General features: G+C 35.2%; 1 protein-coding gene across 1 annotated transcript in view; it reads left to right on the forward strand.

The window, feature by feature from the left end:
• Positions 1 to 25,315, forward strand: part of DCDC1 (doublecortin domain containing 1) — a 456,279-nt gene that overhangs the window by 262,658 nt on the left and 168,306 nt on the right. The window contains exons 14-16 of the mRNA XM_067749533.1: positions 1,882 to 1,987; positions 11,738 to 11,872; positions 14,380 to 14,498. Coding sequence (XP_067605634.1) covers positions 1,882 to 1,987; positions 11,738 to 11,872; positions 14,380 to 14,498 — 360 coding nt within the window. The remainder of the gene's footprint in view (positions 1 to 1,881; positions 1,988 to 11,737; positions 11,873 to 14,379; positions 14,499 to 25,315) is intronic.

A 25,315-nucleotide genomic window follows, 5' to 3' on the forward strand; every position in this document is an offset into this window, starting at 1 on the left:
AACTAAAGATCCCTCATACTGCATCTAAGACCCTGTGCAGCCAAAATAAATAAATAACATTTTTTTAAAAAAAAGAAGATCTGGGCACTAACCCCATTATCTGCTCATGACTGTCTGTGAGCACATGGGTGTCAGTTTCCTGTGGGTTAATAATAAAACCCAGCAGTTATTGAGTGTTGACCGTAGGCCAGGCACAGCTCTAAATGAATTGGGTAAGAACCTATTTCATCCTCAAAACAATTATTTTAATCCCATCACTGCTTATTAGCTTATTATTACTCCATTTTAAGGAGACAGAAACTCTGCCATGGAAGGGCAAAGTCATTTGCCCAGTCACACAACTTGTACGTGATAGAGCTAGGATTCTAACCCAGATTGTCTTTCTTAAGAACTAAGGGCTTAACCTCTATCCAGCGCTGTCTAATAGAACTTTCTCTGATGATGGAAACAAACTTTATGACATTGAGCACTTGAAATGTGACTAGTGTGACTGAGGAATTGAATTTTAAATTTTGTTTAATTAAATTAATTTTAATTTAAGTTGGAATATGTGGCTAGTGGCTACCATATTGGACATTGCAGCATGATACTGATACCATGTTGGATTAGGTGATGTATCTATAAGGTCCCATCTAGCTTTAATATTTTGTAATTTAACAAATTATAACTTTCCTTAATATACAGGTAAAAAGGCTGAAATGGAGGGCAGATCCAGAGAATGAAAAGCAGTCTGATGAGGTCACTCAGTCTAGCTAGTGTCAACCTATTGCTAAATATGTCTAGAAAGACAGACTCTTTGGTCTTCTCCATCCCCCAATGATTGCCTGCACTTTCCAGACAAGATTATAATGTTTTGTCTTTCTCTCTTTATAGACAGAAAATAACTCAGCACTCTTTTTTATAAGCATTTTCACTTATGAGAAGATTTATTTCACATGCAATAATCTTTCTCTAAGCTGTTAGACTTGCCTTTCACTTCAGTCTTTAGTTAGGAGTTTAATTTTTAATTTATGTACTGCTTCTTAATTTTACTTCCTTAATTGCAATGAATACTGTTTTAATGAATGGATTTAAATTAGATCTAATTCCCTAAGTATAACAATGTGAAACTTCCCTTATTGAGCACAAACTAATTTGAAGATAATTTACTTAATTTTTGGATTCCATTTGAATTTTCTTTGCATACTCTCAAGCGGATCATTGGAAATCTTAGTCGTCATCATACTCTCATTTATATTTCTCAGACTACTGAAAAAAAAATACTATCACCATTCCCAGAACTGTTTTGTGTTGAATAGCATGCTATATGGTATATCTTAACATATCAGCGTTGATCTAGGTGATTTTCTTTAGGATAAGAATTGGCTCACTTTTAAAATAAGTGATTTGGCTGAGCTAAGAATGAGACCAACCCTTCCAGTTTGTGGTTTGTCCATGTACCCTCTAGAACGTGCTGCCTCTTAAAAGACTCTTAAAAATACCAAACTAATGTTCTTAACATAACCGTTATAAAAGCATCCTTTATTATTTATAGACCAGTGTATTTAGACTGTAATTTTAATAATGATGATGGTCTCCACCATGAGTGATTCTGTAAGATTAAAAATTATTTTTTGTGTCTTTGTTCTATTAATAATCAATTAGGCATAGAATCCCCCCCCCAGTATTAAAAGTAATTGTAAGGGAAAAATTTAAAGCCTTCCCTTTCCCAATGATAAATACAAAGATACTTTACAAATTTCCATTTAAAAAGACTATGGACTATACACTGGTTTTTCTCTCACTAGAAGAGTATAAGATGCATAAATTATTATGCTAAAGAGTACTAAAATTAAACTAATTTTATTCTAACAAGAACAATTAAATATTTTATTTTCTTAGTTGGGAAGTTTGTGAGGGATTTCCAATTAATTTCAATGGCGTCAGTCAACAGATACCTGATCAATTTGAAAAGGTGGACTTGGAGAACCATTTCCTACAGAACAAGGTCAGAATTATTTGTTGTTCTGAATAAGTGTATTTTATGTATTGGACACTCAGTCAATACATGGTGACTGAGTAGATATTTGTGAAAGTTTTTGAACACTGTAAATTATTTTACAAATGTTAGGGGCAAGTATTATACATTACTTCCTGTTAACTAAGTATTGGGAAGTATTGGACCAGTATTGGGAAGGGTTAGAGGGAGGGATAGACTGGGAGTTTGGGATTGACATGTACACACTGCAATATTTAAAATAGATAACCAACAAGGACCTACTGTATAGCATAGGGAACTCTGCTCAATATTGTGTAATAACCAAAATGGGAAAAGAGTTTGAAAAAGAATAGGGGGAAAAAAAAAACCTGAACCAATATATAGTATTTCTACTTGAAAAAATTCTACCTGAATCACATCATTTAAGTACTATCGTTAGCATATTTTCTTTATATCAACTATATTAATAAGTTGCATTTGTTTAAGAAATTCTTCAAGATGGCTGTTAAATCTTTATACTTTAGGATCTGACCTATTTGCTCTGTGGGTCAATGTCTCTAAGGAACATGAGTTCTTCAGAGAACCCAACTCATAACAACTCAATCTAGAAGGTCTCTTTATTAATTTATATTTAGAAACTTATCCTGCCAGTAAGGAATTTTCTTCTTGCACTGAGCTGTGAAAAGCATTTTAAACCTATCTCCAAAAAAAGGAATAATTCTTTTGTTTTTCTCAGCTGGTAAGTTATGTAGGGTTGTTGTTCATTTCAGCTGCATAACTTTTAGTTTTTGAATTCATGAAACCAAAAACCAAAAGGCACCCACAGAGGTAGGGATGCCCAAAGAAAGGAGGGCTTTCTGTTAACTAGTCTGGGCCCTTTCTTTGTAAGAGACAATGCAAAAGACACATTGTCCCAACATGCTCTTTTTAAAGTTCTCCATGTTGCCCATTCAGTCTTTTATGTCAAAATTTACACTGAAAATATTAGTTGTTTCAAAGTGCATGTGAATCTAAATAGTATAATTATAAAAATAGAATAAAACAAACAATGATTTCTAATCCTGTTTTTGAGCAAATGTAGAAAATAAATATAAGTTGAATGGTGCACTAAGAATAATGCCTTTTTTATTCATCTGACATTAAGTTTTATTTGCCATAGTTCCAATCCTGTTGACATTCCTGTTTAGTTTTTTGCTGTAACATTATCTTCCTGCTCAAAAACTTGTATGCCTGGCTGTTGCCTATTAAATTTCCATATCCTCATCTGGCCTTCATTGATCTCCATGATTCTTCTCCAATCTTTCCCCACTCTCAACTTGTCTTTCCAATCTTCTTGATCTTTGTTGTAGCCTACGCTACAGTCGGAGCTAATAAATTGGGTCCCCTACATGCTTTACACTTTGCTTTACTTGTGCCATGGCATGTGTTGTTCTTTGCTAGGATACAACCCCCGCCATTACCATTCCTTGCTTTTTAAGGCTTTCTTCAACTTCCTCTTCTTCCACGAAGCCCTCTCAGATCCTCCAGAGAGACTTAGCCTCGAATTATTTTGTGTTCTCAGAACTTATTGTCCTTTGAGAATTGTTCTTAGAGGTTGTGTTTTGGTATCAGCATTTGCATTTGTGTCTTTCTCCTCCACTAAATTGATAATTCTCTGTACACAGATTTTATGTCTTACTCATCTTTGTATTCACGAGTGCTGGAACAAAGTCTTGAATGTAGGGCAAGTGCACAGTACATGTTGATGAATGATTTTTAAAAGTTAGCTGTAATCTCTTTCAAGGTTCACTATTCTCTAATATGTTCTTTGGGTGTTAGCCAAGCTAGATTGTTCATTTGTTGTTTTCTGAGCACTTCATGATTTCTGTTATTATACCCATGTGCGTCCCTCTGCCTGGAATTCAACCTTTCTTTTTTTTTTTTTTTTTTTTGCGGTACACGGGCCTCTCACTGTTGTGACCTCTCCATTTGCAGAGCACAGGCTCTGGATGCGCAGGCCCAGCGACCATGGCTCACGGGCCTGGCCGCTCCGCGGCATGTGGGATCTTCCTGGACCGGGGCACGAACCCGTGTCCCCTGCATCGGCAGGTGGACTCTCAACCACTGCACCACCAGGGAAGCCCAACAACCTCTCTTTCTTTGTCACCACCCCCCACCTTCTCTGTCACCCTTGTGCCATATCCTAGCATGGTGTCTGGCATATAGTAAGCATTCAATAAATGTTTATTGAAATCCTGCCCATCATTCTAACCTTACCTGATTTGTGCCTGCTTCATGAAGTCTTTCTTTACCCCAACACCATGCCCAAACCAGATATGATGTTTCTGGCTTTGATACCCCCATTGCATCCATTCCGTACCATTTATAATGACTTTGAATTTGGTGCTGTTCCTCTTACAACATTTTTTGCATGATTTGAAGTCAAACAGTGTTCCAAGTTTGGGCATATTTTAGGTCACTTTAGAGTAGAATGGAGAGAAAGGTAGATTTCACTGAGAATGTTGGTATCATATCATAAAGAGTCTTTTGTGTATGTGTGTGTGTGTGTATGTGTGTGTGTGTGTACTTTTTTTTAACATCTTTATTGGAGTATAATTGCTTTACAACGTTATGTTAGTTTCTGCTGTATAACAAAGTGAATCAGCTATACGTATACATATATCCCCCTATCCCCTCCCTCTTGCATCTCCCTTCCACCCTCCCTATCCCAACCCTCTAGGAGGTCACAAAGCATGGAGCTGATCTCCCTGTGCGACGTGGCTGCTTCCCACTAGCTATCTATTTTACTTTTGGTAGTGTGTATATGTCAATGCCACTCTCTCACTTTGTCTCAGCTTACCCTTCCTTCTCCCCATGTCCTCAAGTCCATTCTCTACGTCTGCATCTTTATTCCTGTCCTGACCCTAGGTTCTTCAGAACCTTTTTTTTTTTTTTTTTAGATTCCATATATATGTGTTAGCATACGGTATTTGTTTTTCTCTTTCTGACTGACTTCACTCCGTATGACAGACTCTAGGTCCATCCACCTCACTACAAATAACTCAATTTCATTTCTTCTTATGGCTGAATAATATTCCATTGTATATATGTGCCACATCTTCTTTATCCATTCATCTGTCGATGGACACTTAGGTTGCTTCCATGTCCTGGCTATTGTAAATAGAACTGCAGTGAACATTGTGGTACATGACTCTTTTTGAATTATGGTTTTCTCAGGGTATATGCCCAGTAGTGGGATTGCTGGGTCATCTGGTAGTTCTGTTTTTAGTTTTTAAGGAACCCCCATACTGTTCTCCATAGTGGCTGTATCAATTTACATTCCCCCCAACAGTGCAAGAGGGTTCCCTTTTCTCCACGCCCTCTCCAGCATTTATTGTTTGTAGATTTTTTGATGATGGCCATTCTGACCAGTGTGAGGTGATACGTCATTGTAGTTTTGATTTGCATTTCTCTAATGATTAGTGATGCTGAGCATGCTTTCATGTGTTTTTTTGGCAATCTGTATATCTTCTCTGGGGAAATGTCTGTTTAGGTCTTCTGCCCATTTTTGGAATGGGTTGTTTGTTTTTTTGATATTAAGAAAACTACAGGTCAGTATCACTGATGAACATAAATGCAAAAATTCTCAACAAAATACTAGCAAACAGAATCCAACAGCACATTAAAATGATCATACACCATGATCAAGTGGGGTTTATCCCAGGAATGCAAGAATTCTTCAATATACCCAAATCAATCAATGTGATACACCATATTAACAAACTGAAAGATAAAAACCATATGATCATCTCAATAGATTCAGAAAAATCTTTAGACAAAATTAAACACCCATTTATGATAAAAAACCCTCCAGAAAGTAGGCATAGAGGGAACTTACCTCAACATAATAAAGGCCATATATGACAAACCCACAGCCAACATCGTTCTCAATGGTGAAAAACTGAAACCATTTCCTCTAAGATCAGGAACAAGACAAGGTTGCCCACTCTCACCACTATTATTCAACATAGTTTTGGAAGTTTTAGTAACAGCAATCAGAGAAGGAGAAGAAATAAAAGGAATCCACATCAGAAAAGAAGAAGTAAAAGTGTCACTGTTCACAGATGCCATAATACTATACATAGAGAATCCTAAAGATGCTATCAGAAAACTACTAGAGCTAATCAATGAATTTGGTGAAGCAGCAGGATACAAAATTAATGCACAGAAATCTCTTGCATTCTTATACACTAATGATGAAAAATCTGAAAGAGAAATTAAGAAAACACTCCCATTTACCGTTGCAGCAAAAAGAATAAAATACCTACGAATAAACCTACCTAAGGAGACAAAAGACCTGTATGCAGAAAACTATAAGGCACTGAGGAAAGAAATTAAAGATGATACAAATAGATGGAGAGATATACCATGTTCTTGGACTGGAAGAATCAACATTGTGAAAATGACTCTACTACCCAAAGCAATCTACAGATTCAGTGCAATCCCTATCAAACTACCACTGGCATATTTCACAGAACTAGAACAAAAAAGTTCACAATGTGTATGGAAACACAAAAGACCCCGAATAGCCAAAGCAATCTTGAGAAAGAAAAACGGAGCTGGAGGAATCAGGCTCCTGGACTTCAGACTATACTACAAAGCTACAGTAATCAAGACAGTATGGTAGTGGCACAAAAACAGAAATAGAGATCAATGGGACAGGATAGAAAGCCCAGAGATAAAACCACACACATGTGGTCACCTTATCTTTGATAAAGGAGGTAAGCATATACAATGGAGAAAATACAGCCTCTTCAATAAGTGGTGCTGGGAAAGCTGGACAGCTACATGTAAAAAAATGAAATTAGAACACTTCCTACCACCATACACAAAAATAAGCTCAAAATGGATTAAAGATCTAAATGTAAGGCCAGACACTATAAAATTCTTAGAGGAAAACATAGGAAGAACACTCTGACATAAATCACAGCAAGATCCTTTTTGACCCACCTCCTAGAGAAATGGAAATAAAAACAAAAATAAACAAATGGGGCCTAATGAAACTTAAAAGCTTTTGCGCAGCAAAGGAAACCTTTAACAAGACAAACAGATAACCCTCAGAATGGGAGAAAATATTTGCAAACGAATCAAGGGACAAAGGGTTAATCTCCAAAATATACAAGCAGCTCTTGCAGCTCAATATCATAAAGGGTCTTAATTCAACTGGATGTTTTGTAGAAAACAAGGAGCCACTGCAAATATTCAAGCAGAGACAAGATCTTATTTGATCCTGTGCTAGGAAAATATCTCAGGAGGTCCTTATCTTATCCTCCCACTCCTGCCCTTCAGATTAGAAATACCTAGAGGGCAAAGGGCATTCTGATCATTCTTGTCTCTGCCACAGTATCTAGATACTCAGAGTTAGCTAAATGGAATTGAATTCACTAGTTAATTAACTCATTCAATAGAAAGCAGGTCAAACCTGGGGGGGGGGGAATGTATAGTGGAGAGTTGTCAGAGGAAAAGAACAAGAAAGGATTCTCTCTTTGATTTTAAGCCAAAGTAGAACTTTAAAAGAAAACTATATTTTCTAATGTTGAAAAATGAGAGAATAAGAATCCACAGTTATTTTATCACTATTAATTCATTCTAATGATTCAGTGAAAGTCAGAAAACACCTCATCCTAAAAGTTTATACACTATTGTATTTTTAGAAGAAAGTTTTTTTGAGTAAAATTTCAGTCTACTCAGAATAGTGGTATAAGAAAGCAAAGATTTGATAAACTGGATAGTAAAGAGAATCTTTCAAAGAAAAATGGCCCCTTAGCTATGAAACCTTTGAAATCCTTTCAGAAAAATGCCTCCGATTATATACAGAGAGGTGATCAGTACATTGGAAATAGCAATTTAATAACCTGAAAAGGAGCACTTTTAAAGAGAGATTCAGGCAGAGGTGATGGATGTCCACAGGGAATTTTATTGTAGAATCTTGATGCTCATGGCAGTATAGAAGGCACTAAGAGAATTACAACAGGGATAGAGAGGAGGGAGCAGAAGCTGATATTCCTGATGCATATGTTTTAAAATTGGCTTGAGATAGAGATATCAGTGCCCAACCCCTGACTGTTCTTTTAAATCTCATATTGACAAGTAAAACCCTTCCTACAGAGAAAAATTTGGAACATATAATCCTTATTAGTAATGTAGAAGACAGATATAACCCTGACAATTACAACCTGTTGCTCTTTTATCCATTTCTAAAAAAAGATTTGGAATCTACTACAAGTGGAGAATTTTGGTGAACACATCTTTCGTTCTATTGTTACATAAATTGGCAACATTTTTACATTGCTCTAGTTTATGGGAAATAAAATTACATGTTTCCATGAAGTGGGTGAGAGACAAACTTCATGGTAGTTAATATAAAAGAAAAAAGATTCATGAGAAGAATAGCTTGAGGAATACCTGGTTATGGGAAAATATAGCAGAAAAATATACTCCGGTGTCTGGCAGGTCATATATTCTGTCAAAATGAAAAGGAAACTGATTTCGATCCTATCCTTTTAGTATGATCAGACATAAGCAGCACATTAGTGACAACTTTTGGTATGGAAACAGTAAGAAAAACACCAAGTTATGATTTTAGAATTATGGCATGTTTGTTACAAGTTTACTTGTAAATTAAGCAGTCATGGATGTTAGCAGAATATGTTATTCTGTATGTCACAAAGGAGGCTAGGAAAAGGCAAACAATTCTCTACTGTCCTATTTCTTTGGAGAGCAAGTCCTCAAGAAATAATATTTCCTACACATAATTTGTACTGGAGTAAATAAAAAATTTTAATTTAAATTTTGAACTGATTGACATTAGAATAGGACACAGAACTTTAAATGAAACTGCAAGTCCCTTCCTTATTTTTAGACCAAGAGTTGGAATCTATTTGAGGACTGCACACCTAGATCCTAGATATTTTCCCTTGTTTGGTTGCATAATTAGGTACTCGCTAATATTTTCTGCTTTCCCAGCTTTTCCAGTTCTTGGTCTTAGAGGTGGGTGGATTGATCAGCTATAGATTTAGAGAATGGAAACAATAAGAGTGAATATCAGGGACATGAGGAAAGAGATTGTAGAACATTTCTTGTAGGTGTGATTTTAATTTGTATAGTAAATTATTTAACTTGGTCCTAAAATTACTGTCAAAAGGAAAAACCTTAGAAAGTTTCTGTGTAGTAAACACTTTGTTTAGAATGAAGGTTGTGGTCTATGAGCTCCTTCTTTCAAGAAAAATGTCATTGTCTTATATTTTGCTCCTCAGTAGATCTGTAGGAAAAGACCTTATTACTTTGAAATTGCACAGGAATATTGAAGTCTGCTCCACTTTCATTGGCGATTTGGAGAAAGAAAATTAAACAAGAAGCTTTAACGGGCCCAGTACATGTATGCATCTTTTTTATCACTGGCATCGTCTGTATCAGCACAGTTTTTTCAGACAAGCAAAATCATAATGGTCATTTAAAGGAAGCTATGTATATAGGTATTCAAAAGAATAAAAGAAAGCTTCTTGTTTTGATTCTCAACAGGACTTAAAAAGGGTTTCTAATGACATACATTATGGTATATATTTGGAGACCTGTCTCAACATAAATGCTTTTATACACATGCCCGTGAATGCACACATGTACACACACATGTGCACACACACACACTCAGAGACACACATGGCATATTATGTTGCAGGTTGTCCGAGCACTTTTCTTTTCTGAATTCCAATTTTTATCTCCCCCACCTTCCTAAACATTTGATCTACAACAAAGCTATCAGATTAAATGAAAAAGAAAAAGGAAAGTGACATCATGAAGAGAATTTAATGGCCATTGTCAGTTTTAAGTGTGTTAGAACCCCAGACTTGGCAGGATTTTTCTTTTTTAGTAACGGGAAATGAAGCTGAGTTAGTGGGCCTGGCTCTGTCTGGTCTATGTGGAATCACTTGGGAACCGTCCAGCAAAATATCTCTCAGAGAACAGCATGGTGTTAATACTGGGTGCCAACCCAAGACAGACACAAAGGACCCCTTCGCTCTTCACCAATAAGCCAACTGTTAAAAGATTAAACCATGTTGTGGAGATAACAAGAATTTAGGCACTGGCAGCAGGTGCTGTACAAAGAAGCAGTTGGCAGTACGATTCTTCTGTCTGACATTCCAGTCAAAACAATCTTCTTCCCAGTTTCAGAGGAGAGTTTTGAGTGTGATGGCAACTTGGAGTTAGGAGGTTGACTAAGAGTGCTACTTTAAATGCCGTGTCCTGTGGTGGATGGATTAGTAGAATATAGTTTACCATTGTTCAGAAACTGCGGGGGATTCCCCTCCAGAATCAGCCACTACTGGCTAACTGGGGAATACACAATCAAAGAGCTGTAAATCAAATCTGCTTATGTGGTGGGGTTGCTGTATTTTTAAATTTTTATTTTCACATATAGGAGTCATATGACATTTTCTTCTCTAGAGAAGTAACTATCTTCCATTGTAGAATAATTATAGATAATTATGGAATAATTATCAAATATATTGGTCATACCCTTTTGTTATTGCCTGTTCACACTTGTAAAACATTACCTTTTAAATTATTATTTAACTTTTGTTTTTTTAAAAAATCATTTGCTACTCAACAAATATCTAGGATTAGCAAAGATTTAGAATAGACTTTTCAATATTTGAAAAGGATTTTAACTGTTATTGAAGCAACATCATTTACTAAGTTTAAAGCATAAGTTGGCATATTCCCATAATCCTATACAAATAAGGATTAGCACTTTAAAAGTTAGCATGATTATTCAGGGAAAGTGATCATATAAGTTAGGAGATAAAGTTTATTAAATATGAAGGAGTAGAATTCTGACAGATGACATGAATGACTGTTAATTTGACAATCAGGTCTAAGTGAGAAACGCTAGAAGGTGCACAATACGTTTGGCGTTTGTCATCTGATTAAACACATGGGATAGAGATACAGTGTCTCCCCAGTCGGCCCCCTCCCATTCATTCCCACAACTGTCACTGAAGTCTCAGCTCCTGTCCCTTTATTCTTATGAGGTTGTACAAACTCTCAACTGTTCTCCCTGCATTTGATCTCTCCATTCTGCAATCCATTATGTTTACACTTGCCAGGTCAACCTTTCTAAATCTTCTGTAATCCAGTCCCTTTTGCTTGAAAGCCCTCCTGACACCTAACTCCATAGCCTTACACTTGACGCCTTCTAAGTTTGGCCAGATTTACCTTTTGAGACTACCAATAAATGCTAAGGTGCATTGATTATACTATTTTCCTTTGCTTGGAATACCTTTTTATTCTTCATTATTCCTGTCAAACTGTTTTCATCCTTCAAGGCCTGGTCTGGATGTTACCTCTTTCAAGATGCTTCACTTTTTGTTGCTCCTGCAGAAATGAGCCTACCATTCTTTGCATACTATAGCACTATTTAATCAAACATATGGAGCTTAACATGAAATTGTGTGTGTTATCGCCTCTACAGTTGTAAGTTTATTTAGGGCAGGAAAAATGTTTTATCATATCCCATACCACACAGTCCGGGGCCTTCCCTATCAGAGCTGGTGCCCGACAAATATTAATTGAATTGAGTTTAATAGGATTGAACACTACTGTTTCAAAAGAGACCTTCTCAATCAGAAACATAATGTTCTAGATTATTTTGGTTAAGTATGTTGAGGAAGGTTAACTTTCAGACTGTAAGTTAAAAACATGCTTCTTCTCATGGTATAGGTGAACCCCAATATTGTCCTTCATGCCTCTGTTTCCATCAGAAAGTGGAATTTCTCAAGTGGTGAAGAGAGCAGCGGGACTCACATAGCACCATCCACCCTGTGTCCTGCAGCCAGCGTGTGGCTGATCACAAAGGTATCCAAGAACGTCTGTTCTCCCTAAGTAACTTCCTGGGCTCACTGTGCTGCTCCAGTTCCTGATGCCCTCGTGCACACAAGCATGCAAGTGAAAGCATATTGGTTGTTGACTGTCATGAATCTGTGCTCTGGTTTGTCTAGTGCGGAGGACCCCGACGTGAGCATTCAACTCAGTTTTAGACGTGCTGATTAGTTAATACTGCAGAATGTATTTAAACCTAGCGCAGAGCTTAGGTATACTCTACAGACTCACCATTTTCATGAGATTTGTCTGAATCTCATTTGCTTCCGCTCCTTAGTCTTCATTGTTGAGGTTCGCAGAGCTTGGTGGATTAGCACCGTATAGTGATGGCATATGGTCTTAGTAAGGATAGTTTTAAAAGAAATCCCTGAGTATAAAATGTGAACAATGCCTAACATATTTTATTCCTGTGTATTGGCACTATTTTTTTTAACTTTATTCTTATACTATTGAATCAGATTTAAACTGAGAACATATCATTGTTCTCCTCTTCCCTCTTGCTATTGAAAGACGTTTTGTAATTGCCACCAAATATTTACGTCTGGAAAGAGATGGTACAGCTTATATCTACCCTTCTTGTGCCTCCCTTTGCCCCCTCCCTGGAGACTATTTTTGCTTCTTTTTAGCACTTCCATGGGTGCAGAGTCACCCAGGCAAGTTTGCTGCTACTTAGTTTAGGGGGTAGGAGAGATTGAAACTATTTTCTCATATGAAATTTTGGATTGCCCTTAACTTTTATTTTTGCTTTTCTGGGAGTTAAAAACAAAAATATAGAGTAACTAAGACACAAAGGTACTAGGAAATATTATTCACTTCATAGACAAAGGCAGAATGAGATTAGATATTTCTTAAATCTGCTTCCAACCTGGAGACTATTAACTACTAGCCCTAAGCTGCGTTTTATTTCTGATTTAGTAATAATACCTGCCATTTTGTTAAACGTATGCTAAGCATCTTATACACATTTATTATCTCATTTAATCTTATAAAAACTATGCAGGTTTTCATTATACAGCTGAAAAAACTGAAGCTAGTAGCTGGTAGAGGAAAGATTCTTGGTCTGTCTGACTTCAAAACTTATGACATTTCACTGTAATATAAAACACTGCTCTGTATCTGACCAATTTATGAGCACTGATGGAAGTGTTTTAGTTTTAGGACTGCCACTGAACATTTATGTGACCTCAAGTAAGTCACATACCGTATCTGGGCCTTAGTCTTCTGGTAAAAGAGTTGGACCAGTTGATATGGAAGGTTATTTTCCCAGATCTCATATTCTGTAATTCTATGGTATCTGTTCATAGAATTTCATGATATCAGAAAACCTGTACTTGTCTAAAAATTTTCCTAAACTAATTGAAATGCTTGATGCAAACAGTATGAGTTTTGGAGTTAGATAGATCAGAATTAGAATCCTTTGTGTGACCTTGGGAAAGTTACTTAGCTGCACTGAACTACAGTTTTCTTATATATAAAATAAAGTTAGTCACACCTGTCTTGCGCAGTTGCTGTGGTGATTAAATGAGAAAATACGTGTGAAGTTCAAGCGTACAATCTGGTATACAAAAAGTGCTTAATAAGTGGTGATTCTTTTTTCTTACCCCAAGGAGTTCCCTTTCTGTATAGACAGGCATGTTCAAAAGAGGATTCCATTCAGGGCTTATTAGAACAAAAATTTAGAAAAATATATTTTTCCTAAGTCATTGTGTAGTTCTTTTCCACACAACAAAAATGTGAGAACTAAAAGTCACATGCTAAAAGAAAACAATTTTGAAAATCTTTTAAGGTTTAGAGTTCTATCCTTTTTTTCAAAATAAATCATTTTACCTGTTCTTAACAGAGAAGTTTCCATGACATAAATCCTCAATATGTGTAAATAAATTCCTAAGTGGTTGTCACTTATTTAAAATGCTGTGTTGATTCACTAAGTAAGAAAATTGTTAAATGGCCATTCAAACAATGTTCTCAATCAATTTCCTTATCTGAGAATCCTAACATTTAAAACAAAAGCAGTTCATAAACCACCTTAAAATGCTTAACCCATGGTATTTAGACCCAGAGTAAAACTTTTAATTGGTACAAAGGTTAAGGATTTGTTTCAGTCTTTTCAGTTCACTGCACTCTTTTTTTCTGTGCATACATATTTCAAGTAAGCTCTGTAGTTAAAAGTATAACAAGTGACACGTGATGGGTCCCAAATTGCTGCACTGTGAAATACGCACAGAAAAAAAGGACAAATGAAGATATCAAGGTCTGTTTTATTTTGCACTGAACTGTAAAATGCCACCCTTGTCCGACAGAACATCACTGATTCTGAGCAGGGCTCACTGACTGCTAAGTTGTGGGTAGTGTTTCACTTTTGGCAACTGTTAATATCCGGGTTTATCCAGGCATAATGACCTCACTATTTGTGACACATTGTTGAATTTTCTGGTTCTTTTAACTTATTTAGACCTTTCTCCCCCTTCTCTATTCATTGGAAGACTGGAATGATCCTGAGCCGAGCGATAACTCAGGGCTGCCTAGCTATTGGTCATCCAGTCAGAGTCAAGGCCACTGAGGGAACATCACTAGAAGGATACAAGTTAATCCTACAGAAAAGGTAATGTTTATGAGCCATTTACCTCAAAACAAGAAATGTTAATTTCAAGATTCCCAAGCAGTCAGATCATGATGCTTCCTGGCTTAGATGGAAATTTCATTGTGTTTTAAATTTGTTTTCAAAATATCAATATTAATTTTTCTAAAATAAGCTTGAAAGTATATACCACTTAGTTTGATAGTGTTTCTTAGATATTTTTAGAAGTGAAAAGTTGGTGTTCAGTATGTATCTGTGTTTTAGACAAGCTGCTGCTTTACTCTATAATTATTGAAACTCCTTTCTTTATATCCATTTTGGTTATTAATTAAAAATTTTAATGTTCTATATGTATTCCTAATCTTTTCTCCATCTTCTGAATGTGAAATATTGAACAGTGAAAGAAAAATCAAGGAGACAAAAAATTGCTGGCTTGTAAGGTACCAAAAGTGCCATTCCTGTTTGTTTTTCTCTGACTTAGTAAGATAAAATTAAAAATAGATTTAGAAGAAAAAATTAGCAATAAGGAAGAAAGGTGATTTACCTTTCCTAAATGCTTTCTTTTTTCTTTTTCATTTGTCTTTTGATTTTACCTAGTGTTGACAAAAACAAGTCCTGTTGTACTTCAAGACTTAGAAAGCTATTAGCCAGCTACTTCTGGCTGGATAGACATTTGCGATGTGCTTAGGGCTGAAAGCAGAACAAGGGCAATTAGGCACCAGAGAAACTGGCTCAGCCACAAATACAGAAGGGAAATTTTCTCTAACATGCAAAGCAGACTGTCCAAAAGGCATTAGAACATTACATAATGGCTGGGAATGTGATCTACAGAGTCAGATCTCTAGAGTCTAGAATTCTTACTCTAACAGTGACAGCAAATCGAGACAGACACTATTTTAATTTCTCTATACCACATTGTTACATGTACTCTTAACAACGACCTGATAAGGTAGGTGTTGTTACTATCATTATGGATGAGGAAATTGAAATATAGAGGTGTTAATCACTTACTCGAGGTCATAGCTACTAAGCAATTGGGGTGGAATGCAAAACTTAAGTAACCATAATCTATAAGTCACTCTTGGCCACAAAACTACACAGTCTGTAGGCCAAAATCCAGTCAAACAACTGCCAGTGAGTGCCAAGTGTGGTAGTAGATACCTCAGTGAATGAGTAGGGTACATTAATTGAGAAACCCAGGCAGAAGGATGAGGGAGACAGTAGCTTGCTATCTCACAAGCTGGCCAGTGCTAGTAGAGTCCTAAACACACAGTTCCCAAGAAGGGGAAAACAAACTCAAAGCAAGTCCCAGTTGATGTGGTGCTATATTTGGAGTAGGTAATAAGAAAGATTTCTGGGGCAGAGTCAATGCTGTAAACTGGAAACACACAAAGCGTCAACTTGCAATAATGACAAGGGCAAACCATGGGACACGGAGACAGAGATGCTTCAGCTCACTTAGTCCAGAGTTATAATAAAGAGAAAAATCTATCAATTGTAACTGACCCAGAAATGATGCAGATTGTAGAATTAATACTCATGTCATTAAACAGTTGTTATTATTGTATTCCATATATTCAAGAAGCTAGAGGAAAGAATGAACATGTTAAATAGAGACATAGAAGATAGAAAAAGACTCAAATCAAATTTCTAGGTATGAAAACTGCAATGTATGACATGAAAAATATACTGAATGCGACTAATAGCAGATTAGACACTGTGGAAGAAAATATTAGTGAACTTGAAGAGATAGCAATAGAAACTATTCACAATTGAAAGCCAGAGAAGAAAAAATAATATATTGAAAAAAAAAAAGAACACAGCATCAGTGTGACGTGAAAAGCTTCATATGGCCTAATCTCTGAATAATTAGAGTCTCTGAAGGGAAGAAGCAGAGAACAGAAAAATATTGGAAGAAATGATGTCTGAAAAATTTCCAAATTTTGTGAAAACTATAACCCACACATCCAAGAAGTTCAACAACTTCTAAGCACAAGAAACACGGAGAAAAGAAACCAAGGAAAATCATAATAAAACTGCTTAAAATTAGTGATAAGGAGAAAAATCTTATAAGTACACAGAGAGGAAGACATTTATTATTTACAAGAGGAATAAAGATAAGACTGACAGCAGATTTCTTGTTGGCAACAATAAGAGTGAGAAGAAAGTGGAAGAACATCTTTAAAAACTAAAAGAAAAAAAAAAAACAACGTGTCAGTATAGAAATCATCTCCCAATGAAAAATCTTTCAAATATTAAGGCAAAATAAAGACTTCAGATATTATTCACAAACTGAAAGAATTTGTCACCAGCAGACCTACAGAACAAAAAATGTTTAAGGAAGTCCTTCAAGCAGAAGAAAAATGGTATCAGATGAAAATGAAGAGCACTGGGAATAATAACTACATAGGCAATATAAAGACCTCATTTCTTATTTTCTTTAAAATATAATTTATTGTTTAAAGCAAAAAAATAATAAATTTATTATGGAGATAAAAACATGTAGATATAAAATATATGAAGGCAACAGTACAAATGCCAATAAGAGAAATGGAAGAAAGGGTCTTTTTTTAAAAAATTAATGTATTTGTTTATTTATTTTTGACTACGTTGGGTCTTTGTTGCTGTGCGCAAGCTTTCTCTAGTTGCGGCGAGCAGAGGCTACTCTTTGTTGCGGTGCATGGGCTTCTCATTGCAGTGGCTTCTCTTGTTGTGGAGCACAGGCTCTAGGCGTGTGGGCTTCAGTAGTTGTGGCACGCAGGCTCAGTAGTTGTGGCACGTGGGCTCTAGAGTGCAGGGTCAGTAGTTGTGGTGCATGGGCTTAGTTGCTCCACGGCATGTGGGAATCTTCCCGGACCAGGGCTCGAACCCATGTCCCCTGCATTGGCAAGCGGGTTCCCAACCACTGCGCCACCAGGGAAGCCTGAAGTAAAGTTCTTATACTATATTTGTCAAGTGGTATGATATCAACTGAAAGTAGACTGGTAAATTAAAGATGTTTATGAGGGACCCTGAAGCTAAAATAATATAACAAAGAGTTATATGTCTAACAAGCAAAAAAAGTTGATAAAATAAAATAATTAAAAAATACTCAGTTAATGTGAAAGAAGACAGATAAAGATGGAAAGGGAAACAAAAAACAGGACAAAGAGAATAAATAACAAGATTGTAGATTTAAACCCATGTGTCAATAATTGCATTAAATGTAAATAATCTAAACAGCCCATTTAAAAGTCAGGCACTGTCAGATTAGATAAAAAAGCAAGATCCATCTATATGCTGACCTACAAATAACCCACTTTTTTTTTAATCCATTTTTTAAAATTTTATTTATTTATTTATTTTTGGTTGTGCCATGTCTTAGTTGCGGCTGGTGGACTCCTTAGTTGTGGCATGTGAACTCTTAGTTGTGCCATGCACGTGGGATCTAGTACCCTGACCAGGGATCAAACCCGTGTCCCCTGCATTGGGAGGTGAATTCTTAACCACTGTGCTACCAGGGAAGTCCCAATAACCCACTTTAAATATAAAGACACAATAGCTTAAAAGTAAATGCATGAAAAATGTATGCAATGATAAAACTAATCCAAAGAAAGCCAGAATGGCAAATTAATATCAGACAAAGTAGACTTCAATGCAAAGAATATTCCAGGGATAAAGAGGGTCACTTCGTAATGTTTAAGGGATTAGTTCATCAAGAAGACTTAGCAATCCTATATGTTTGTTTACCTCATAGCACAGCTTCAAAATACATGAAGTGAAAGCCAATAGAACTGCTGTGAAAAAGAGAAAAATGTGCAAATGTGGTCAGCAATAACAATATCCTATTTCAATAATTAATAGAACAAGTGAGGAGAAATCTGTAAGGATACAGAAGACTAGAACAACACTATCAATCAACTTGACCTAGTTGATACTTATAGAAGAATGCACTCAATAACAAAAAGACATATTCATTTAAAGTAACAGTATATTAAACAGAATGGACTATATTCTAGCTATAAAACAAGTCTCAATACCTTAACAGAATTTAAGTATTATAAACGTTCTCTGGCCATAATGGAGTTATATTAGAAATCCATAGCAGATAGCTTTCACAACAAGGTCCTACTATAGCACAGGGAACTGTATTTAATATCCTTGTGATAAACCATAATGGAAAAGAACATAAAAAAGAATGTATATATGTATAACTGAATCACTTTGCTGTACAGCAGAAATTAACACAACAGTGTAAATCAACTATACTTAAATAAAAAAATAGCAGATAGCTTTCTGGAAAACCCCCAAATATTTGGACAAAAGTAACACATTTCTAAATAACTCATGGAGCAAAGAAGATATCAAAATGGAAATTAGCAAGTATTTTGATCTGAATGAAAATGAAAACACATATTAAAAACTGTGGGATGCTACTGAAGTTCTTAGAAGGAAATTTATATAAATGCATATGTAAGAAAAGAAGAATGATATCAAATCAGTGACCTCAGCTTCCATTTTAGGAAACGAGAGTACGAAGAGCAAATCAAACTCAAAGTAATCAGAAGACAGAAAATAGTAAAAGTTCGAGTGGATAGCAATGAAATAGAAGACAGGAAAAAAGAGAAAAATCAAGAAAACCAAAAGCTGGGTTTTTGTTTTTGTTTTTGTTTTAAAGATCAAAGAAACTGATAAACCTCTAGCCAGACTGTTCAGGGAATAAAGTGAAAGGACACAAATTACCAGTATCAGGAATGAGAGAGCTGATATCACACAGTTATTTAAGGAATAATAGGGAATATTCTGAACAAAGATGTGCCAATAGATTTGCCAACTGAGGTGATAAGGACCAATTCCTTAAAGGGCAAAAACTACTAATGTCTACTCAAGAAGAAATAGGTAACTTAATAGTCGTATATCTCTTAAAGAAATTAAATTTTTAGTTGAAAACCTTCCCACAAAGAAAACCTCAGGTCCAGATGGTTTTGCTGGCTTCACTGGGGAATTCTACCAAACATTTTACGAAAAAATAATGCCAGTTCTCCATATTCTCACACAGAAAATAGAAGAAGATGGAATACTTCCCAGCTCATCCTGTGAGGCAGCATTACTCTGATAACAAAAAACAGGCAAAAAGACATTACAGGAAAAGAAAATCATAGACCAATATCCCTCGTGAACATAAATACAAAAAACACTTAACATTTTAACAAATTGAATACAATAATATATAAAAAAGATAATATATCATGATCAAGTTGGGCTTACCCCAGGAAAGTAAAGTTGATTTAACATTTGAAAATCAATCAATGTAAATCACCATATTGGCAGACTGAAAAGGAAAAAATCATGAACATCAAATTGATATAGAAAAATCTTTTAACAAGAGTCAGCATCCCCTCCTAATGAAAACTTTTGGAAAGCTGAATAGAAGGGAACTTTATGAGTATGACAAAGCTCATCTATGAAAAACCTACATCTAACATCATACTTAATGATGAAAGAGCAAATGGTTCCTCCTAAAGTCAGGAACAAGACAAATTTGTTCATTCTCACCTATTCAGCATTGCGTGGAAGCCTTTAGCCACTATAACAAGAAAAGGCAAAGAAAAAAAGGACATCTGATACGAATTGAAGAAGTAAAACTATCTTTATTTTCAAATGGTGTGATTATGTAGAATATCCTATGTAACCAACAAAAAATTTCTAGAATTAATAAATGAGTTTAGCTTGAAATCAATATATATATTACTTGTATTCCTATGTACTAGGAACAATTTTAGAAATTTTAAAATACCAATTACAATAACATCAAAAGTATGAAATACTTAAATATGAATCAGATAAAATATGTACAAGACTTGGTTATTGAAAACTTCAAAACATTGCTGAGTAAAATTAAAGAAGACCTAAATAGATGCAGGGATATACTGTGTTCATGGATTGAAAGACTACATAGTTATGATGTCCATTCTCCTCAAATTGATCTATAGATTTAATGCAATCTCAATAAAAAGCCCAGCATGCTCATTTATAAAAACTATCAAGATGATTTTAAAATCCATATAGAAAAGCAAAGGACCTAAAATAGGCAAAACAATTTTCAAAAAGAAGAAAAAAATGACCTGACCTCGACTTATTATAAAATGATACCTGTGAAAAATGGTGTGCTATTGGCACCAAAGTAGACAATTAGATCAATAGAATCGATCATCCAGAAATAGATCCACACATATATGGTCAATTGATTTTTGATGAAATTGCAAGAGAAATTCAGTGGAGAAAGGATTTATTTTTTGACAGTGATGGAACAATTGGATATACATATGCAAAAAAACCCTTTGATCCATATGTCATACGATAAACAGTAATTAACTCAAAATGGATTATAGGTTTAAAATGTAAAAACTAAAACTGAATATTTTAGACAAAAACATAGGAGAAAATATTTTTGATCTTGTATTAGTCAAACTTTCTTAGATATAACATCAAAAGCATGATCCACAAAAATATAAATTGATAAATTGGACTTCACTAAAATTAAGACTCTGCTCTTTGGAAGACATTGTAAGAGAATGACAAGACAAACTATACACAAGGAGAAATATTTTCAAATAATATATATTTGAAAAATACACACAACTCAAGAAAACATGAGCGGATAAATGATTTGGGCAAATACTGTAACAAGGAAAATATATGGTTGGCATATGAAAAGATGCTAATCATTAGGGGAATGCAAAATACACCTAAAATGCAGTACCACTACATATGTAATAGAAGGTCCAGTGATTAAAATGCTGACCATACTGAGTGCTGGTGAAGATGTGGAATAACTGTAACTCTCATAGTTGGTACATGGTTTCAACATTGTTGGTAGAAATATAAATGGTTCAGTAACTTTGGAAAACAATTGATACTTTCCTAAAATATACACGTATAGGTGTGTATATGTATAATATACATATATATGTATATACAGGTGTGTGTGTGTGTATATACACACACATACACACACACACACACACACACACACACAGGTACATGTCTGTACCTTATTGCCCAGCCACTCTGAGAAATTTATTCAAGGGATATGAAAGCATGTGTCCTTATGAAGACTTGTACATGGGTGTTTATAGCAGCTTTATTTCTAAAGCCAAAAGGAAAAACTGGAAACAACCAAAATGTCCATCCATAGGTGAATAGATAAATTATGGTGTATCATATAGAAAATATTATTTAGCAATAAAAAGGAGCTAACTCTTGGTTCACACAACAATGTGGGTGAATCTCAAAATAATTATATTAAGGGAAAGGAACAAAACCCGTAAAGCATATATATTATTTGATTCCATTTATATAAAACTTTAGAAAGTGCTAACTAATCTAGGAAGAAGATCCGTGTTTGCCTGGAGATAGGAAGGTGGGGAGGGACAGGCGGATGTGATTACAAAGGGTCACACGGAAGCTTTGGGGGTGATTTTTGGGGGGTGATGGATATGGATGTACGTTCATTATCTTGATTGTTGTGGTGCCTTAACATGTGTAGACATGTTTCAAAACTTAGCAAATTTTACACTTTAAATATGTGCCTGTCAATTGTATAATATTTTATAATATTGTCAGTTACTTCTCAATAAAGTTGTTTTTAGAAAGTACAAAAAAATAAAAAACCTGAGGAAAAAACAAACAAAAATCAAAATGATGGGTAAGGAATAACTAAGTGGTTATTTTAGAGGGAAATGGTGAGGGAAGACTACTCAGTGTGATCAGTAGTCTAGGTAAAAATGGCAGGTGTTTGGAAAGGTTATAAGTAGCTTGATGAACATGTTCTTCATGCCCAGGGTTCTCCCTGGGCTCACTGGATACTGAAGCTAGTGCTGTTCTGGTGATAGGTCCCTGAGGTTACTTCCTACTCTGGCCAGGATTGTCATGGAATTGGGTGGGACTGAAGCCACAAACTCAATGTCCTTGTTGCCTGTAGAGAAGAGAGCTTGGGAAAGGAAAAAGATGATTAAAAAAACAAAAAACCCCAAAAAACTGTAGTAAGTTTAACTTGAAAAATCTCTGTTTACAAGAAAAGATTTGGTTTAATTTAGAAATGAAAGAAAGGAGAGAGCAAGGAAGAGAAGGAGGAAGCTAAGATGGGCAGGAAAATTGATGCAACTTGCCTTTATCTGAGAAACAAAATCTAAGGGCCAGGATTTTTAGAGCTCACTCCCCTCTGGGTATATACTTTTGAATATGTTTATCTTTTCCAGAGTATCTGAAGTGCCTGTGTGGTTTATTTTTTTTTTAATACAACCATATTTCATTATATAACAATAAATATCCTCGTTTGACAGCAACTTTTAGAGACAAAATTTTTTTCCTGTTCTCCCAAGTAGTATACTGTGATTTTAACAAAAGCTATGAATTAAGACATTGCCTTTTATATGCTAAAAATAATAGAACTAGCACTTAAAGTAGCAACCTGACAACTCACAAAGAATATTGTAAACATATCATGCCTCATTAGTTCAGTTATGTCTCATTTGGTGTCACTCATCTTATCCTTATTCAATATAGCAAGTGCTTGCACATATTTGTCTTTTTAATATTTTTTCTGTGATGTATATCTGACCATGAGTGAATGAAAGACAAATCAATGTCATTATCAGTTGATCTCAAAATCATAAAAATTATAAAAATCATAAACCTCAAAATCAAAGATGTTTCTTTCTAAAAGATATTTGGGACATCAATTAGATAAACCAATTGAATCAAACATTTTTTTAGGCCATCATTTAATCTTGATTTTGCTTCATTTTTAAAGAATGTGGATTGTAGGATCTAGTCTTTAGTGTTAAATACATAAACTATTGGTAATTGAAGCAATACACACACACACACACACACACACACACACACACACATCCATCTCCACACAGAGTTTTGATTATAGAGAGTAAAAACTAGGGACCTGTAGACTTTGTTTGATCTGCACATTATTATAATATTTTTAATTAGTTATGAGCGTATAGAAATAGGGAGATTTCACACACAAAAATTACATACTACTGGCCTTTCTTGAAAAAATCAGAATGTGCAACACTGAACTTTCGTTCTCTTATGACACCAAAAATACAGGAACAGATTCCTCCTTTGGTTGGAACACATACCCTCCAGTTTGCTCTGTTCTCCACCATTCCTAGTAGCAGCCCTCATGTTAGCTCTAGCCTGCTTCATTTATCTCTATTACCTGTCTGGTAATCTTTGTTGTCTTCCTTATTTCAATGTTAATTTTTCAGTTATGGGTTTTTGAATTTACTTTTCTTCCCATTTAGGTCTTACTGGAAATTAAATGATAACTGGCCAACATTAATCTAGACTAGGCTAAACAAACACTGCTTTAAGGACACCATTAAATACAGCCAACAAGAGTAGCTGTGTAATGCTAGATGCCAAGATGGAAAGACAGGCAAGTAAACTGATAGCACATCACTAGGTAATCAGAGATTGAAAATCATCTCCTTTTTCAATTTTTAAAGTTTAGGAGGCTAAGAGTTGGATTAGAGTGACAGACTCTAGCAAGTACATAATGCAGAAAGAACTGTTTACCATGCATTGGACTTTTAAGTAATATTCAGACATATAGCTACCACAATTAGAAATGTCAACATCAAATAGAAAATTGTCCATGTGTAATTTCACAATGTGTGGATTGATAAATCAAATTTCTTTTCTCTACTCTTACCCTGTTAATAATCATGGAGGGGAAATCCCTTTCAACTTTCTCTATAGATCCTACTTTTGGTCCAGATAGCATTGGAAGACATCAGAGCCATACGAAGCTGCCTGGGAAAACAGATTTGTAATTGTGAAACACGACGATGATCTTCCTTACAGTTAACTGGGAAACGATAAGCATTAGCCTATGAAATTTCCCCTAAACTGAACTGTGGGGATGAGCTGCCTTCTTGCTCATACCATCTGATAAATGGAATATTTCAAAGGAAAAAAATATGTGTACACACACACATGTTTTATAGATTTCTGATAGGAATACTATAATGTACATGCATGCTCAGTGGGGTTATATGAGCAAACTTCCCAGGCAGTGTCCTCACCTGTAAAATGAGAGTGACCAAATAGTTTTGGAAGTCATATGCTTTCAGAGAAGGAAGGACTCCAAAGAGCATCTACTCCAAACCCCTCTTTAATACTATAGTAGTAGTTTTGGTATTGGTGGTGGTGGTTGTGATTATGATGATGAGATGATAATGACAATATCATTATTATTATAAGAAATTCCACGGCCACTACAGACTAAGTGGCCTATGAAAGGTCACATATCTAGTTAATATGAGATCCAGGACCAGAACTTAGGCCACTCATCCTTAGTTCAGCACATGCCGTGATCTTTATGACTTTGATTCTTGGAAAGAATACTGCTTCTTTTTCCCTCCTCTCATTATTGATATTGTTATGGATTTTTAAAAAACTTTTGTTTTTGTTTCTTTATACAAAATCTTTTCAGTTTGGCACTTGCTGACCAGGAAGAGGAAATTCTATGACATCATTCTCTAATTCAGTCCCGTATGAGCAATGTTGCATATTAAATCTAAATTTGATTTCTTTATATATAAAATGTCTTGAAAAATAAACAGATGCACTTTTGTTTGTAGGAATTTTATTTTTTGAAGAAGTTATTGTACACTAGAATGATATATTTCTCATCCTGCACCACAATTGAGATTTGTTTTTTATAGCTTCAGTAAAATTAAAAGATGACATTTATGGATATATATATAGACTCCTGATTGGGAAAATTACTAGTAAGCTCAAAGGGCTTATAGATAATATAAAACTACATGTTGTTA

The sequence above is a fragment of the Pseudorca crassidens genome, chromosome 9, assembly GCF_039906515.1.
Source record: "Pseudorca crassidens isolate mPseCra1 chromosome 9, mPseCra1.hap1, whole genome shotgun sequence".
Taxonomy (NCBI): Eukaryota; Metazoa; Chordata; class Mammalia; order Artiodactyla; family Delphinidae; genus Pseudorca; species Pseudorca crassidens.